Raw genomic sequence first — 18,231 nt, forward strand, 5'->3', positions numbered from 1 at the left:
CATAAGAATCAATAAAATGATCCCATACAGATGTTAACCCCGCAGTACCTGCTACAAATACTCTCTAGGTATTATATCTTAATTCTAAATTTAATTTCAATCTTAGTAAACCTAGGTTTCAATCTCTCAGGCCTTCTCTTTTGGTACAGTGAATAAATGAGAATAGCCTATGAGGGACCTTTAGCAAGTTATATACAATAAAAAGAAAATTTGTGCTAGTAAATCTAGTTGCAATAAGGTGGACCCCGCACAAAAAGAGAGAGAGGAATATTTCCCCCCCCCTTCTTTTTTTTTTTTTCCCTTCTGGGGTTACTATCTCTGGTTAGAAGTGCAGGGTATGCCGGGTGTGTACAGCATGTAACTAAATTTTAGGAGACCCTTTTGTTGCTTTGCATTTAACCAGTCATAATCATTCAAAAAAAGAAAAAAAGTAAATAAAAAAGCATTGAAAAAATTTTTTTTAGATTAATCTTTTTGGCAACAATACACAAATAATTGTTCAGCTTAGGATGTAGCCTTATTTAGGTAAGACTGCCAAGGTTAAAGTTCATCATGCACACATGAGATCTTCTTAAGACATATTTGTCCCTGTCTGTGTATGTAGCTGTCAGATCAAGGCAGTGTGTTTCCCTTAATTGATGCAGCAGATTGTTCCGTGGGGAAAAACCTTTTGAGTTTTTAGCCAGAGTTTTGACCGTTAAACAGTTCCAGGGTCTAGGATTGGTATTGCTGGAGAAAATCCTTTTGTATTTTTAGCCGGGATTTTAACAGTTAAGCAGTTCCTGCATCTAAGATTAATATTGCTGCAAGTTCCCTGTAAGTTCCCCAGAATGACAGTACTCTGTTCCCCCAAATATTCCTTTCTGAACCACCACCAAGGCTAATTATTGCTTTTAAGCCTTTCTCTGTAAACGTTGTGTAAGTGTCTCACTTCTCTGCAGCTTTTCGCCCTTCACCAGCTCTCTTGCTAATGTCCATCAATTGCGGATGGGCTACTTAGTTCTGCAGTGTCTTTGGCAAGTTGCAGCTTTCTTATCTTATAACGTACCCCCCTCCGGTTACCTTACCAGAGTCCACCAGGTCGCGGTTGGGATACTTCTTTATCACGGTAGGGCTCCAATCTTGTCATGCTGTTAGCGTTGCCATTCAGACAATTTCCACCACTCACGTGCCTGTTGTTTCCAAGCCTTTGGCCTCACTGTTGTTTGCCCTGTAGCGCTGTGTCACCTTATGACCTCCTCAGTGATGTTTTAGCATCGGGCCCGACATCGGTCAGCATAGGCCTGGGGAGAAGGCCTCATACCCCTGCAATTGGTCCGGGATGCAAGCTGCTCTCTGCCAGAGCAGTATCCGCCGGCCGTCTAAAGAAAACCACGGCCCCAAGGATAGCTTGCCGGTGTGTTGGGGAGCGGCTGTACTCCTTCCCGCTCAGAATACCTCCACGCTAACACCGTGCGTGACTCCGCCCCTTCCGCTCCTGCCGGACCAATCAAACCACGAGCTACGAACCTTAAGAGATATAAACAACGGAACAGCTTACTGCCTATGTTGTTACCCCCTTTTTCAACAATATATATATACTAACTTGCTCTGAAGATATTCAAATCACATTGAAGTAAATCTGCTAGAGAATAGCAAAGTGAGAAAAGAAATATATAAGTCCAATACTGACATTACCTATTTATAATTTAACCTGAACACCTTTAGCAGTTGTATAAGTAAAACAGTAAAATTCAACCCACAATAGAACTGCTAAACCAGCCACAACAATAATATACTTAGTTTGCCACTGGCATACTATAAGGAAATATAGAAGTATAGAGGTCTATAAAGCATGGTACAACCCTAACATATCGCAGATATCAATAACTATTTTGTACTTTTTAAAACAAGCCATAAATAAGGCCAAGATAAACATTGAATAAGTACAACCTCAACATACAAGCAAATACAAGAAAGCAAATTTATAGATCTTATCTTGATACCACCATAAGTTCATTTAAAAATTAAAATCAACCTAAAGGAGAAGTGTTTTTAATTTTTGTGAGGACAGCAGAACACCAGATAATACAAGCTGTCTCTTAAATAAATTATTAATAAAAGTTATTTTCTCCAACATAGGTGTGTCCGGTCCACGGCGTCATCCTTACTTGTGGGATATTCTCTTCCCCAACAGGAAATGGCAAAGAGCCCAGCAAAGCTGGTCACATGATCCCTCCTAGGCTCCGCCTACCCCAGTCATTCTCTTTGCCGTTGTACAGGCAACATCTCCACGGAGATGGCTTAGAGTTTTTTAGTGTTTAACTGTAGTTTTTCATTATTCAATCAAGAGTTTGTTATTTTCAAATAGTGCTGGTACGTACTATTTACTCAGAAACAGAAAAGAGATGAAGAATTCTGTTTGTATGAGGAAAATGATTTTAGCAACCGTAACTAAAATCCATGGCTGTTCCACACAGGACTGTTGAGAGCTATTAACTTCAGTTGGGGGAACAGTTTGCAGTCCTTTGCTGCTTGAGGTATGACACATTCTAACAAGACGATGTAATGCTGGAAGCTGTCATTTTCCCTATGGGATCCGGTAAGCCATGTTTATTACGATTGTAAATAAGGGCTTCACAAGGGCTTATTTAGACTGTAGACCTTTTTTTGGGGCTAAATCGATTGATATTAACACTTATTTAGCCTTGAGGAATCATTTATTCTGGGTATTTTGATATAATAATATCGGCAGGCACTGTTTTAGACACCTTATTCTTTAGGGGCTTTCCCTAATCATAGTCAGAGCCTCATTTTCGCGCCGGTATGGCGCACTTGTTTTTGAGGACAGCATGGCATGCAGCTGCATGTGTGTGGAGCTCTGATACATAGAAAAGTCTTTCTGAAGGCATCATTTGGTATCGTATTCCCCTTTGGGCTTGGTTGGGTCTCAGCAAAGCAGATTCCAGGGACTGTAAAGGGGTTAAATATAAAAACGGCTCCGGTTCCGTTATTTTAAGGGTTAAAGCTTCCAAATTTGGTGTGCAATACTTTTAAGGCTTTAAGACACTGTGGTGAAATTTTGGTGAATTTTGAACAATTCCTTCATACTTTTTCGCAATTGCAGTAATAAAGTGTGTTTAGTTTAAAATTTAAAGTGACAGTAACGGTTTTATTTTAAAACGTTTTTTGTGCTTTGTTATCAAGTTTATGCCTGTTTAACATGTCTGAACTACCAGATAGATTGTGTTCTGACTGTGGGGAAACCAAGGTTCCTTCTCATTTAACTATATGTATTTTATGTCATAAAAAAATTTAGTAAAAATGATGCCCAAGATGATTCCTCAAGCGAGGGGAGTAAGCATGGTACTGCATCATCCCCTCCTTCGTCTACACCAGTCTTGCCCATACAGGAGGCCCCTAGTACATCTAGTGCGCCAATACTCCTTACTATGCAACATTTAACGGCTGTAATGGATAATTCTATCAAAGACATTTTAGCCAATATGCCCACTTATCAGCGAAAGCGCGACTGCTCTGTTTTAGAAAATTCTGTAGAGCATGAGAACGCTGATGATATTATTTCTGAAGGGCCCCTACACCAGTCTGAGGGGGCCAGGGTGGTTTTGTCTGAGGGAGAAATTTCAGATTCAGGAAACATTTCTCAACAAGCTGAACCTGATGTGATTACTTTTAAATTTAAGTTGGAACATCTCCGCGCTCTGCTTAAGGAGGTGTTATCCAATTTGGATGATTGTGATTATCTGGTCATTCCAGAACCACTATGTAAAATGGAAAAGTTCTTAGAGGCCCCGGGGCCCCCCGAAGCTTTTCCTATATCCAAGCGGGTGGCGTACGTTGTTAGTAAAGAATGGGACAGGCCCGGTATACCTTTAGTACCTCCCCCCATATTTATAAAATTGTTTTCCTATAGTCGACCCCAGAAAGGACTGATGGCAGACAGTCCCCAAGGTCGAGGGGGCGGTTTCTACTCTACACAAGCGCGCCACTATACCCATAGAAGATAGTTGTGCTTTCCAAGATCCTATGGATAAAAAATTAGAAGGTCTGCTAAAGATGTTTGTTCAGCAAGGTTCCCTTCTACAACCAATTGCATGCATTGTCCCTGTCACTGCAGCCGCGTGTTTCTAGTTTGATGAGCTAGGAAAGGCGATTATTAGTAATTCTTCTTCTTATGAGGAGATTATGGACAGAATTCGTGCTCTTAAATTGGCTAATTCTTTCACCCTAGACGCCACCTTGCAATTGGCTAGGTTAGCGGCGAAAAAATTCTGGGTTGGCTATTGTGGCGCAGAGCGCTTTGGTTAAAATCTTGGGCAGCGGATGCGTCTTCCAAGAACAAATTGCTTGACATTCCTTTCAAGGGGAAAACACTCTTTGGCCCTGACTTGAAAGAGATTATCTCTGATATCACTGGGGGCAAGGGCCACGCCCTTCCTCAGGATAGGTCTTTTCAAGACCAAAAATAAACCTAAGTTTCGTCCCTTTCGCAGAAACGGATCAGCCCCAAGGGCTACGTCCTCTAAGCAGGAAGGTAATACTTCTCAAGCCAATCCAGCCTGGAGACCTATGCAAGGCTGGAACAAAGGAAAGCAGGCCAGGAAACCTGCCACTGCTACCAAGACAGCATGAAATGCGGGCCCCCGATCCGGGACCGGATCTGGTGGGGGGCAGACTCTCTCTCTTCGCTCAGGCTTGGGCAAGAGATGTTCTGGATCCTTGGGCGCTAGAAATAGTCTCCCAAGGTTATTCTCTGGAGTTCAAGGGGCTTCCTCCAAGGGGGAGGTTCCACAGGTCTCAGTTGTCTTCAGACCACATAAGAAGACAGGCATTCTTACATTGGGTAGAAGACCTGCTAAAAATGGGAGCGATTCATCCTGTTCCATTAGGAGAACAAGGGATGGGGTTCTACTCCAATCTGTTCATAGTTCCCAAAAAAGGAGGGAACGTTCAGACCAATCTTAGATCTCAAGATCTTGAACAAGTTTCTCTAGGTTCCATCGTTCAAGATGGAAACCATTCGAACACTTCTTCCTTCCATCCAGGAAGGTCAATTCATGACCAAGGTGGATTTCAAGGATGCGTATCTACATATTCCTATCCACAAGGAACATCATCGGTTCCTAAGGATTGCATTCCTGGACAAGCATTTCCAGTTCGTGGCGTTTTCTTTCGGATTAGCCACTGCTCCTAGGATTTTCTCATAGGTACTAGGGTCCCTTTTGGCGGTGCTAAGACCAAGGGGCATTGCTGTAGTACCTTACTTGGACGACATTCTGATTCGAGCGTCGTCCCTTCCTCAAGTAAAGGCTCACACGGACATTGTCCTGGCCTTTCTCAGATCTCACGGATGGAAAGTGAACGTGGAAAAGAGTTCTCTATCTCCGTCAACGAGGGTTCCCTTCTTGGGAACTATAATAGACTCCTTTGAAATGAGGATTTTTCTGACAGAAGCCAGAAAAACAAAACTTCTAGACTCTTGTCGGATACTTCATTCCGTTCCTCTTCCTTCCATAGCGCAGTGCATGGAAGTGATAGGTTTGATGGTAGCGGCAATGGACATAGTTCCTTTTGTGCGCATTCATCTAAGACCATTACAACTGTTCATGCTCAGTCAGTGGAATGGGGACTATTCAGACTTGTCTCCGAAGATACAAGTAAATCAGAGGACCAGAGACTCATTCCGTTGGTGGCTGTCCCTGGACAACCTGTCACAAGGGATGACCTTCCGCGGACCAGAGTGGGTCATTGTCACGACCGACGCCAGTCTGATGGGCTGGGGCGCGGTCTGGGGATCCCTGAAAGCTCAGGGTCTTTGGTCTCGGGTAGAATCTCTTCTACCGATAAATATTCTGGAACTGAGAGCGATATTCAATGCTCTCAAAGCTTGGCCTCAGCTAGCGAGGGCCAAGTTCATACATCAACCATCAGGGGGGAACAAGGAGTTCCCTAGCGATGGAAGAAGTGACCAAAATCATTCTATGGGCGGAGTCTCACTCCTGCCACCTGTCTGCTATCCACATCCCAGGAGTGGAAAATTGGGAAGCGGATTTTCTGAGTCGTCAGACATTGCATCCGGGGGAGTGGGAACTCCATCCGGAAATCTTTGCCCAAGTCACTCAACCGTGGGGCATTCCAGACATGGATCTGATGGCCTCTCGTCAGAACTTCAGAGTTCCTTACTACGGGTACAGATCCAGGGATCCCAAGGCGGCTCTAGTGGATGCACTAGTAGCACCTTGGACCTTCAAACTAGCTTATGTGTTCCCGCCGTTTCCTCTCATCCCCAGGCTGGTAGCCAGGATCAATCAGGAGAGGGCGTCGGTGATTTTGATAGCTCCTGCGTGGCCACGCAGGACTTGGTATGCAGATCTGGTGAAATATGTCATCGGCTCCACCATGGAAGCTACCTTTGAGAGACCTTCTTGTTCTAGGTCCGTTCGACCCACTCCAGCTGACTGCTTGGAGATTGAACGCTTGATCTTATCAAAGCGAGGGTTCTCAGATTCTGTTATTAATACTCTTGTTCAGGCCTGAAAGCCTGTAACCAGAAAAGTTACCACATAATTTGGTATATCTGTTGGTGTGAATCTGCAGGATTCCCTTGGGACAAGGTTAAGATTCCTAAGAGTCTATCCTTCCTTCGAGAAGGATTGGAAAAAGGATTATCTGCAAGTTCCTTGATGGGACAGATTTCTGCCTTGTCTGTGTTACTTCACAAAAAGCTGGCAGCTGTGCCAGATGTTCTAGCCTTTGTTCAGGCTCTGGTTAGAATCAAGCCTGTTTACAAAATTTTGACTCCTCCTTGGAGTCTCAACCTAGTTCTTTCAGTTCTTCAGGGGGTTCCGTTTGAACCCTTACATTCCGTTGATATTAAGTTATTATCTTGGAAAGTTTTGTTTTTGGTTGCAATTTCTTCTGCTAGAAGAGTTTCAGAATTATCTGCTCTGCAGTGTTCTTCTCCTTATCTGGTGTTCCATGCAGATAAGGTGGTTTTGCGTACTAAACCTGGTTTTTTTCCAAAAGTTGTTTCTAACAAAAACATTAACCAGGAGATAGTTGTGTCTTCTTTGTGTCCTAATCCAGTTTCAAAGAAGGAACGTTTGTTGCACAACTTGGATGTAGTTTGTGCTCTCAAATTTTACTTAGCAGCTACTAAGGATTTCAGACAAACTTTGTCTTTGTTTGTTGTTTATTCTGGTAAACGGAGAGGTCAAAAAGCAACTTCTACCTCTCTCTCCTTCTGGATTAAAAGCATTATCCGATTGACTTATGAGACTGCCGGACGGCAGCCTCCTGAAAGAATCACAGCTCACTCCACTAGGGCTGTGGCTTCCTCATGGGCCTTCAAGAACGAGGCTTCTGTTGATCAGATATGTAAGGCAGCGACTTGGTCTTCACTGCACACTTTTTCTAAATTTTACAAATTTGATACTTTTGCTTCTTCTGAGGCTATTTTTGGGAGAAAGGTTTTGCAAGCCGTGGTGCCTTCCATTTAGGTGACCTGATTTGCTCCCTCCCTTCATCCGTGTCCTAAAGCTTTGGTATTGGTTCCCACAAGTAAGGATGACGCCGTGGACCGGACACACCTATGTTGGAGAAAACAGAATTTATGTTTACCTGATAAATTGCTTTCTCCAACGGTGTGTCCGGTCCACGGCCCGCCCTGGTTTTTTTAATCAGGTCTGATAATTTATTTTCTTTAACTACAGTCACCACGGTAACATATGGTTTCTCCTATGCAAATATTCCTCCTTAACGTCGGTCGAATGACTGGGGTAGGCGGAGCCTAGGAGGGATCATGTGACCAGCTTTGCTGGGCTCTTTGCCATTTCCTGTTGGGGAAGAGAATATCCCACAAGTAAGGATGACGCCGTGGACCGGACACACCGTTGGAGAAAGCAATTTATCAGGTAAACATAAATTCTGTTTTTTATTTTTTCTGTTAATAGCATCACATTGCGACTGATTAATTAAAATCGGTGCAGAGAAGCATACCTTTCTGACATAACTCACACACCAGTGATTTATGCCTATTTAGTAGCAATTACTTTTATGCTTAAGCACTGTTTCTTAAGGGTACCTATAAATAAATATATACTTTCTGACAAGGCACTTTATGAGAAATTAAAGACAAAATATATAATATTAAATTTTTTGTTTTTGTTCCTTAACCTTTGACAATAGATCTGAATGATGCTTACCTTCATGTTCCAACCCACAAGGTTTGCATTCCTGGACCAACACTTCCAGTTTATTGCACTTCCGTTTGGTCTAGCTACTGCTCCAAGAATTTTTACAAAGGTTCTAGGGCTCTTCTGGCCGTTGCCAGAAGCCGGGGTATAGCAGTAGCTCCCTACTTGGACTATATTCTGGTACAAGCACCATCTTTTCGTCTGGCGGAGGACCATTCGGTATCTCTTCTCTCTCTTCTTCGATCTCATGGATGGGAGATAAACTTAGAAAATAGTCCTCTGATTCCAAGCACCAGGGTAGAATTCCTGGGTACTATAATAGACTCCATATCCATGAGGATATTTCTAACAGACCACAGACATTGCAAGCTAGCTTCGGCATGTCTTTCCTTCCGGACCTCCTTAAGGCCATATGTGGCTCATTGTATGGAGGTAATTGGTCTCATGGTGTCCAGCATGGACATAATTCCCTTGCCAGGTTCAGTCTCAGACTGTTAAAACTGTGCATGCTGAGGCAGTGGAACGGCGATCATTTAGATCTGTCTCAACAGATTTCCCTGGACAACCGGTCATGAGAATCGCTCTCTTGGTGGCTCTGTCCAGATCATCTGTCCCGAGGGACATCCTTTCTAAGATCATCCTGGGAGATTGTGACTATGGACGCGAGTCTATCAGGATGGGGTGCCAAGAAGGCACAGGGCCTGTGGTCTCAGGAGGAATGCTCCCTCCTGATCAACATTCTGGAACTTCGAGCAATCTTCAATGCTCTGAAAGCTTGGCCTCTTCTTGGTTAGTCCCGGTTTATCTGATTCCAATCTGACAATATAACCTCAGTGACTTACATCAACCATCAGTGGGGAACGAGAAGCTCCCTAGCAATGAGAGAAGTATCTCGGATTCTTTAGTGGGCAGAGGCCCACAGCTGTTCGCTGTCAGCGATCCACATTCCGGGTGTGGACAACTGGGAAGTGGATTTTCTCAGCAGACCATTCTTTCATCTGGGGGAATGGTCTCTCCATCCCGAAGTGTTTGCAAAGATATGCAGCAGGTGGGGGACACTGGAGATAGATCTCATGGCATCTCGTCTCAATACCAAGCTACCCAGATATGGGTCGAGGTCCAGGAATCCTCAGGTGGAGCTAATAGATGCATTAGCGGTGCCTTGGAGGTTCAGTCTAATCTACCTTTTCCTGCCATTACCACTCCTTCCTCGTGTAGTGGCCTGCGTCAGTGATACTGATTGCTCCATCATGGCCGTGAAGGATGTGGTTCGCGGATCTGGTGGGGATGTCATCTTCATCTCCATGGAAATTACCTTTTTGCAGGGATCTGCTGGAACAAGGTCCTTTTTGTTCATCAAAATCTAGATTCTCTGAGGCTGACTGCGCTTAGTCCTAGCCAAGACAGGTTTTTCTGAGAGTTATTGATACTCTCATTCAAGCTCGTAAGCCGGTTACTCGTTGCATCTATCATAAGGTGTTGAGAACATATTTATTCAGGTGTGAAGATTGTGGATTTCCCTGGCATAAGGTTAAGGTTGCAAGGATCCTATTGTTTCTCCAGGATGGACTGGAGAAGGGTCTTTCTGCTAGTTCCCAGAGGGGTCAGATTTCGGCCCTCTCTGTTTTACTGCACAAGAGGCTCTCGTAGCTTCCAGATGTACAGTCTTTTGTTAAGGCTCTGATTAGGATCAGACCCGTGTTCAGATCTAAGACTCCTCCTTGGAGTCTGAATCTTGTTCTTAAAGTTTTGCAGTGGGCTCAGTTTGAGCCTATGCATGAAATTGACATTAAGTTGTTATCCTGGAAGGTTCTTTTTCTACTGGCTATTGATTTTGCACGCAGAGTATCTAAGATTGCCGCCTTGCAATGTGAGCCTCCTTTTCTGGTGTTCCATTGTGATAAGGCTGTCCTATGTACTAAGTTAGGGTTTCTACCTAAGGTTGTGTCAGACCGCAACATCAATCAAGAGATTGTGGTTCCTTCCTTGTGTCCTAATCCTTCTTCTTTGAAGAAACGTTTGCTTTATAATTTGGACGTGCTTCGAGCCTTGAAGTTCTATCTTCAGGCTACTAAGGATTTTAGACAAACTCCTTCCTTGTTTGTTGCCTATTCTGGGAGAAGCGTAAGGTGCAGAAGGTCTTCCTTGTCTTTTTGGTTAAAGGGACACTCAAGTCAGAATTAAACTTCATGATTCAGATAAAGCATGTAATTTTAAACAACTTTCCAATTTACTTCCATTAACAAAATATGCACAGTCTTTTAATATTTACACTTTTTGAGTCATCAGCTCCTACTGAGCATGTGCAAGAATTCACAGCATATACGTATATGCATTTGTGATTGGCTGATGGCTGTCACATGATACTGGGGGAGTGGAAATAGACATAACTTTGCAATTTATTTAAAACAAATATACTACTCATTTGAAGTTCAGACTAAGTGCTATTGCATTGTCTTCTTATCATGCATTTGTTGATTATGCAAATCTGCTGTATTGACTGGTCCTTTAAGGAGTGTTATCCGCTTAGCCTCCTCAGAGAAATATGGCTCATTCTACTAGAGCAGTGGCTTCCTCTTGGGCCTTTAAGAACGAGGCCTCTATGGATCAGATTTGTAAGGCGGCTACCACATACTTTTTCTAAATTTTACAAGTTTGATGTTTTTGCTTCAGCTGAAGCAGCCTTCGGGAGAAAGGTTTTGCAGGCTGTGATGCCCTCAGATTAGGTTCCGCCTCTCTTTTGGTCCCTCCCGTTAAACTTGGGTATAAGTTTCCCAACATTAAGGAATGAAGCAGTGAAGAAATTTTTTTATTATGCTTACCAGATAATTTCATTTCCTTCTGTAAAAGTAGAGTCCACAGCCCCCGCCCGTGTTCTCCGATGGGCGGCCCCCTAAATTTTATATTTTTCTTCTAGCACCTTTTATACCCTGATATTTCTCCTACTGTTCCTTGTTCCCTTGGCAGAATGACTGGGGGATGCGGAAGTGGGAGAGGTATTTAAGCCATTGACTGGGGTGTCTTTGCCTCCTCCTGGTGGCCAGATTCAGTATTTCCCAACAGTAAGGAATAAAGCTGTGGACTCTTACTTATACAGAAGGAAATTAAATTATCTGGTACGCATAATTTATGTTTTTGAGCTCTATGTCCTTTTTAATGTGAATGTTTTTTTTTGCCATGCAAAGCAGACCAAAAAGGGTTTGTAGTCGGTCAAGGCTGCTGAAATACAATTTCCAAAAATAAGGCTAAAATTTTATGATGCTACTTTCACATTTTGATATGCAAAACCAAATATTTTTTTCCAAAGGCAGGGAGAGTCCACGACTTCATTCCTTACTGTTGGGAAATACAACACCTGGCCACCAGGAGGAGGCAAAGACACCCCAGCCAAAGGCTTAAATATCCCTCCCACTTCCCCCATCCCCAGTCATTCTTTGCCTTTCGTCACTAGAGGAGGATGGCAGAGAAGTGTTAGATTTGGATAGTCCTTAAATGGGTATTTTCCCTTCAAGAGAGGATTGGAGTTTTAAGTAATCATATAAACCTCTGACTGTCTATCTAACAGCTCATAGGCAATCAGTGTTAATGAATTACACTGCTTACCTTTCCACACTCATGTCCCTGTCAGAACATTGCGGCAAGGCTGTCACACTTAAGAGACTGTTTCTGTTCCACAGCATAGATCCTGGAGGGTAAGTCCGCTTAATTTACGACTCCTATTATAGGGTCACAGTGTGACTCCTCATAACCTCAATAGGATCAGGGGTTAATATCTCATGTAATTTAGCATTTATTTTGGAACAGTTTGGTGAATATATTTACTGCTTTGTTCTCTAGGGAACACTTGTGAAGGTTTGGGCTCAAATAGACTACATACTTTTGGCAATGGAACAGACAGATTTCACTTAAGTTTTTGTGAGTTGCGCAGCTCCTAATAGCTTTGCATGCTTTTTCTCATACCAGGGAAGGTCCCTTCTTGCGCACCACATAATTGGGTGCGGCTCATTAGTTTTCCTTGCGATCCTACTGCAGGACCTCTGGCAATCCTACGGAGAGCGTTTTCCTGTAACCTGTCTGGGTCTTGGAAGTGGTGAGTGCCCCAGCCATTGGTTATAAAGATGCCTCTTTTTAATAATAAACAGTTATTTAAATCTGTTATTACTGTGGGATTGCATCACCAGCAATGGAGGACTCTGACAATACATTAGAAGGTTCTGCACCTTCTATACTAAATAATAATACCTGTGTATATTGTGAGGAGGCGGTGGTTTGTCTATCTGCTCAATTTTTGTTCCAATTGCCTGGGTACTGTTGTAAAGTCTAAGAAGGGAGCTAAATCTGCTAACCCCCTAGCATAATTAGTCCCTCTGAGCCGTCAACCTCTCAGGACTCTGTGGTCCGGGAGATGCCTACCCTATCCCCTCAAACCGCTTCACATGCAGTTCCCTGTGGCACGACTTATACTCCGGCTGGAAGGGGCTTTTTCCATGCGGACTTTACCACGCAGTTAGAATCTGCTGTGTCTGCGGCCCTTGGTGCTTTACCTATCTCTGGGAAATGAAAGAGAAAGGTTAAACATAGTTCTACTGAATTAGATTTAGCTAGTAATTTCCATTTGGATTTAGCCAGTATATCTCAACTGTCCTTGGATGAGTTAACCTCTGAAGCGTCAGAGGGTGAACTCTTGGAGTCTGAGACTTCATTTACTAAACCCCCTCCTTCCGAGGAGCCCTCCTTCAGATTTAAGATTGAACATCTGCGTTTTTTCTACTTTAGAGGTTCCGAAAGCAAAACTTCCTGAGGAACCTAAGATTCCTCAGTTAGACAGGGTTTATGAGGACAGAAAGGCCCCTCAAACTTTCCCTGTCCCAGTTCGCATGGCGAATATTATCAGTAGTGAATGGGAAAGAGTTGGAACTCACTTTTTCCCTTCGTCAACTTTTAAGAAGTTGTTCCCGGTCCCTGATTCTCAGCTGGAATTGTGGGGTTCCATCCCTAAGGTGGATGGCACCATTTTGACACTAGCTAAGTGTACCACTATCCCTCTGGAAGATAGCTCTTCCTTTAGGGAACTAATGGACAAGAAGTTGGAAAGTTACCTAAGAAGAATGTTGTTATTCCAACCGCTTGCAGCAGTAGCCGTTGTGGCTGGGGCAGCCACCTACTGGTGTGACTCTGTCAGATCTTATCGAGGTTGAATCTCCCCTTGAGGATATTCAGGAGAGGATTAATGACTTAACTCCTTTATCTGTGATGCGAATATGCAGATTGTACACCCAAACGCAAAGGCTTCAGGCTTTGCAGTCCTAGCTCGCAGGGCTCTCTGGTTGAAGTCTTGGTCCACGGATATGGTTTCTAAATCCAGACTTCGTTCACTGCTGGGCCGCTCACAAAACTAGCCTTAGAGGGAACACTTATCTCAAGGATACAGGATAGGATTCAAATCTCATCCGCCCACGGGCAGATTCCTCCTCTCTAGACTGTCTACAAGACCAGAGAAGAGGACAGCCTTTTTAGATTGCGTACAGGATCTAGCCTCCTTAGGAGTAACAATCCCGGTACCTACATCAGAAAGAGGTCTGGGGTTCTATTCAAACCTCTTTGTGGTTCCCAAAAAGAAGGGAGCTTTTCGTCCAATTCTGGACTTGAAGTGCCTAAACAAGTTTCTAAGTGTCCCCTCCTTCAAGTTGGAGACAATCAGATTGATCCTTCCCCTGGTTCAGGAAGGACAATTTATGACTACCATCGATCTGAAGAATGCATACCTGAATGTTCCGATCCAAAAGAATCCTGGAGTTTGCCTTTCTGGATGAGCACTTTCAGTTCATAGCACTTCCGTTTGGCTTAGCTACTGCTCCAAGGATATTTACAAAGGTTCTGGGTGCTCTTCTGGCGGTGACCAGAACCGAAGTTATTGCAGTAGCACCTTACCTGGACGATATCTTGGTACAGGCGCCATATTTTTGTCTGGCAAGGGATCACTCTGAATTTCTTCTAAGTCTTCTTCGGTCACATGGATGGAAGATAAACTTGGAAAATAATTCTCTTACACCAAGTACCGGGGTTAATTTCCTGGACAGTCATAGACTCGATGTCCATGAAGATCTTTCTTCAGATCAGAGACGTTGCAAGATGACAACAGCGTGTCTTGCCCTCCAGGCCTCCTTAAGACCTTTTGGTGGCTCAGTGCATGGAGGCAATTGGCCTCTATGGATCACATTTGAATGGCGGCTACCTGGTCGTCCTTGCATACTCTTTCTAAATTTTACAAATTTGATGTGTTTGCTTTGGCTGAAGCAGCCTTTGGGAGAAAGGTTTTACAGGCTGTGGTGCCCTCAGACCTTTTCTTGTTCCCTCCTGTTATTCCTTCAGTGTCCTCTGGAGCTTGGGTATTCTTTCCAAACAGTAAGGAATGAAGTCATGGACTCTCCCTGCCTTTTGAAAGAAAACAAAATGTATGCTTACCAGATAAATTCCTTTCTTTCCTGGCAGGGAGAGTCCACGACCCCGCACGTAAGAATTTATTTGGGCGGCTCCCTTTTTGTTTTCTTTTGGCACCTTTATACCCTGATGTTTCTCCTACTTTTCCTCATTCCCTCGGCTAAATGATGTGGGATGTGGGAGGGATATTTAAGCCTTTAGCTGGGGTGTCTTTGCCTCCTCCTGGTGGCCAGGTGTTGTATTTCCCAACAGTAAGGAATTAAGTTGTGGACTCTTCCTGCCAGTAAAGAAAGGAATTTATCTGGTAAGCATACATTTTGTTTTCTTTCAACTTTTTCCCATAAATAGAGATTTTCTTTTAATATTAAAGGAACATTCCGGTCAAAATTTAAATACACATAGATGAATTGCATCTTTGATTAGAAACATGTTTACAATATACACGTATTGGCAAAAATGCTTCCACTAAAATGTTTCACTATTTTAGTGTTAACATTTTTCTCTGCACGTGCATGTGAAGCATAGTTAAATATTTTCAATGCACCAGCATTTTAAATACTGCAGCTGCTCAGTGTCAGTGTGGCTTGGATCATAAAAGAAGTTAACAAATTGAGTCATTACCAGATGATACAAGCAGGCTCTCTGAGCAAGTGTTGTTTAAAAGGCTGGTGCACGGTGCATACTTAAATACACTTATGAAACGGCTATAACTTTTATAAGAAGCATTTTGCTAATACCTGTACATTAAAAAAATGCCTCTATTCAAAACGGAAATGCATCCACGTGCATTCCAATCTGGGCTGGAATGTCCTTTAAAGGGACACTAAAGTTATAATTAAACTTTCATGATTGAGATAGAACATGCAGTTTTAAGAGACTTTCTAATTCACTTTTATCAAATTTTGCACAGTATTTTTATACACACTTTCTGAGGCACCAGCTCATACTGAGCATGTGCACAAGTTCAGTGTATAGGTTACTAGTCTGTGATTGGTTGATTGCTGTCACATATTACAGGGGGCCAGCTAATTGGGGGAAAAATACATTTGTCAGAAAAAAAAAATCTGCTTATTTGAAATTGAACTTGTTAATTATGCAATTCTACTGTATTACGTGGTCCTTTAAGTTTATTACTTTCTGCCACATGTCTGTTAAATTTTCTTGTACTATTTCTTTAATTGTATTTTTTTATTTTGTTTCTTATAGAACATTTTTTAATTGGACCACTGGGAAGAGTAGGCCGAAGTCTGGTAGTCTGGTTCAGGTTATTACAGAAAATGGCAAAACTGAACTTGTTCCAGCTCATCTTTAAATGTATCTGAAAATAGCAACCGTGCTTTAAATTCACATTCTACTTATTTTATTACAAATATAATTTTGTGTATAATCATTGTAGCCCTATGCGTCCCTTAATCCTGTGCGAAGAGGCCTTGGTATATCACACACTATTTTTTTGAACTATTTTACCTGCAGTAAAGATAATTAATGTGATAAAAATGGAAATAAATAAATCTGTTCTCTCAGTATGGTAATATTTTGTGCAATCATTTTTGGTTCAATAGAAAGGCAATGACTTAAAAGAGTGTGATTTTTTTTTTTTCATAATACTAACAAATAATAACTTTACAAAGATTTGAATTGTGCTGTGTTTTTTCACTACAATAAATATCTATTCAAATGAGGTAGAATACAAGACTACAAGAGATACTAGTTGGACCAAAGCTTGAGAATACCGTTTGGTTTCTTACACTTATATTGGCTTCCTGAAATATAAAAGCACTGGATTCAGTTATAAAACCATAAATGCCACAAAGATGGTCAAAATATTGGGGGTACCATGAATGACAGCTATACCCTTGGGCCCAGTTGCTTCCAGTTATGCTGATTAGTAGGACAGATCTTTCATGATCCAGATAGATCATACCTTTTTAAACAACTTTCCAATTTTACATCCATTATCAATGTTGCTTCATTCTCTTGGTATCCTTTATTGAAGGAGCAGCAATGCACTACTGGGAGCTAGCTGAACACATTAGTAAGTCAATGATAAGAGGCATAAATGTGCAGCCACCAAGCAGCAGCTCACACCCTGCTCCTGAGCAAATTCGATACTGGAAGTACATTTAAAAGTTGTTTAAAGTTGTATGCTATATCTGAATTGTCAAAGAAAAAAATTTGGATTTCATGTCCGTTTAAATCCAATTTTCAGTAAGACAGTAAAGTCAAATAATAAGTGAATAGGTGTGATATGTTAATTTTAGTTATAAAATGGAAGTTTAAGAAGGTAAAATTCTGTTCTTCTTGAAATTCTGTGACATCTTATAGTAAACTAGTCAAACCCAGTTATTAAATGCACATTAAAACACTAAGGGGCGGTCACAATCTTGTTGCTAAATTGTTTTACAGCAACAGCTTTTACGCTTAGCTAGGGTTAGTACAGTGATTCAGACCAATCCCAGGACAGCTGTTTTGTGGTTATTGCCACTCATCAGCTGGGAGTAGGTTGAAACAATGCTTGGAAAATTTCATTTCTGGGGGAAATACAACAACAATTAAAATTATGGGGAGGCGAAAAGTGAGTTTAAAATCCTCCACTAAATACAAAATGTAGAGAAAATAACTCATTGTGTAAACCATTTACAAATCTAAACAAGTCAGAAGACTTGCTTTACCCACAGAAACTCTCTGATTACGCTGTTTCCAATGCAGCAAGGGATTCTGGGTAGGACATGCAAATGAGGTTCACAATGACTCACCCCAGAATCGGAGAGTTTCTGTGGGTAAAGCAAGTCTTCTGACTTGTCTAGATTTGTAAATGGTTTACACAATGAGTTATTTTCTCTACATTTTGTATTTAGTGGAGGATTTTAAACTCACTTTTCGCCTCCCCATAATTTTAATTGTTGTTGTATTTCCCCCAGAAATGAAATTTTCCAAGCATTGTTTCAACCTACTCCCAGCTGATGAGTGGCAATAACCACAAAACAGCTGTCCTGGGATTGGTCTGAATCACTGTACTAACCCTAGCTAAGCGTAAAAGCTGTTGCTGTAAAACAATTTAGCAACAAGATTGTGACCGCCCCTTAGTGTTTTAATGTGCATTTAATAACTGGGTTTGACTAGTTTACTATAAGATGTCACAGAATTTCAAGAAGAACAGAATTTTACCTTCTTAAACTTCCATTTTATAACTAAAATTAACATATCACACCTATTCACTTATTATTTGACTTTACTGTCTTACTGAAAATTGGATTTAAACGGACATGAAATCCAAATTTTTTTCTTTGACAATTCAGATATAGCATACAACTTTAAACAACTTTTAAATGTACTTCCAGTATCGAATTTGCTCAGGAGCAGGGTGTGAGCTGCTGCTTGGTGGCTGCACATTTATGCCTCTTATCATTGACTTACTAATGTGTTCAGCTCACTTTTCGCCTCCCCATAATTTTAATTGTTGTTGTATTTCCCCCAGAAATGAACTTTTCCAAGCAGTGATTCAACCTACTCCCAGCTGATGAGTGGTAATAACCACGAAACGGCTGTCCTGGGATTGGTCTGAATCACTGTACTAACCCTAGCTAAGCGTAAA

The 18,231-nt window shown here is 42.0% G+C and overlaps 1 protein-coding gene across 1 annotated transcript in view; it reads left to right on the plus strand.

The window, feature by feature from the left end:
• QDPR (quinoid dihydropteridine reductase) overlaps nucleotides 1-16,168 on the plus strand; it is a 71,530-nt gene extending 55,362 nt beyond the window's left edge. Inside the window, exon 7 of the mRNA XM_053704112.1 lies at nucleotides 15,843-16,168. Within this exon, the coding sequence (XP_053560087.1) occupies nucleotides 15,843-15,948 (106 nt within the window). The 3' untranslated portion in view covers nucleotides 15,949-16,168. The remainder of the gene's footprint in view (nucleotides 1-15,842) is intronic.
• Nucleotides 16,169-18,231: the final 2,063 nt, after the last annotated feature.

Source organism: Bombina bombina, chromosome 2 (genome assembly GCF_027579735.1).
Source record: "Bombina bombina isolate aBomBom1 chromosome 2, aBomBom1.pri, whole genome shotgun sequence".
Classification (NCBI taxonomy): domain Eukaryota; kingdom Metazoa; phylum Chordata; class Amphibia; order Anura; family Bombinatoridae; genus Bombina; species Bombina bombina.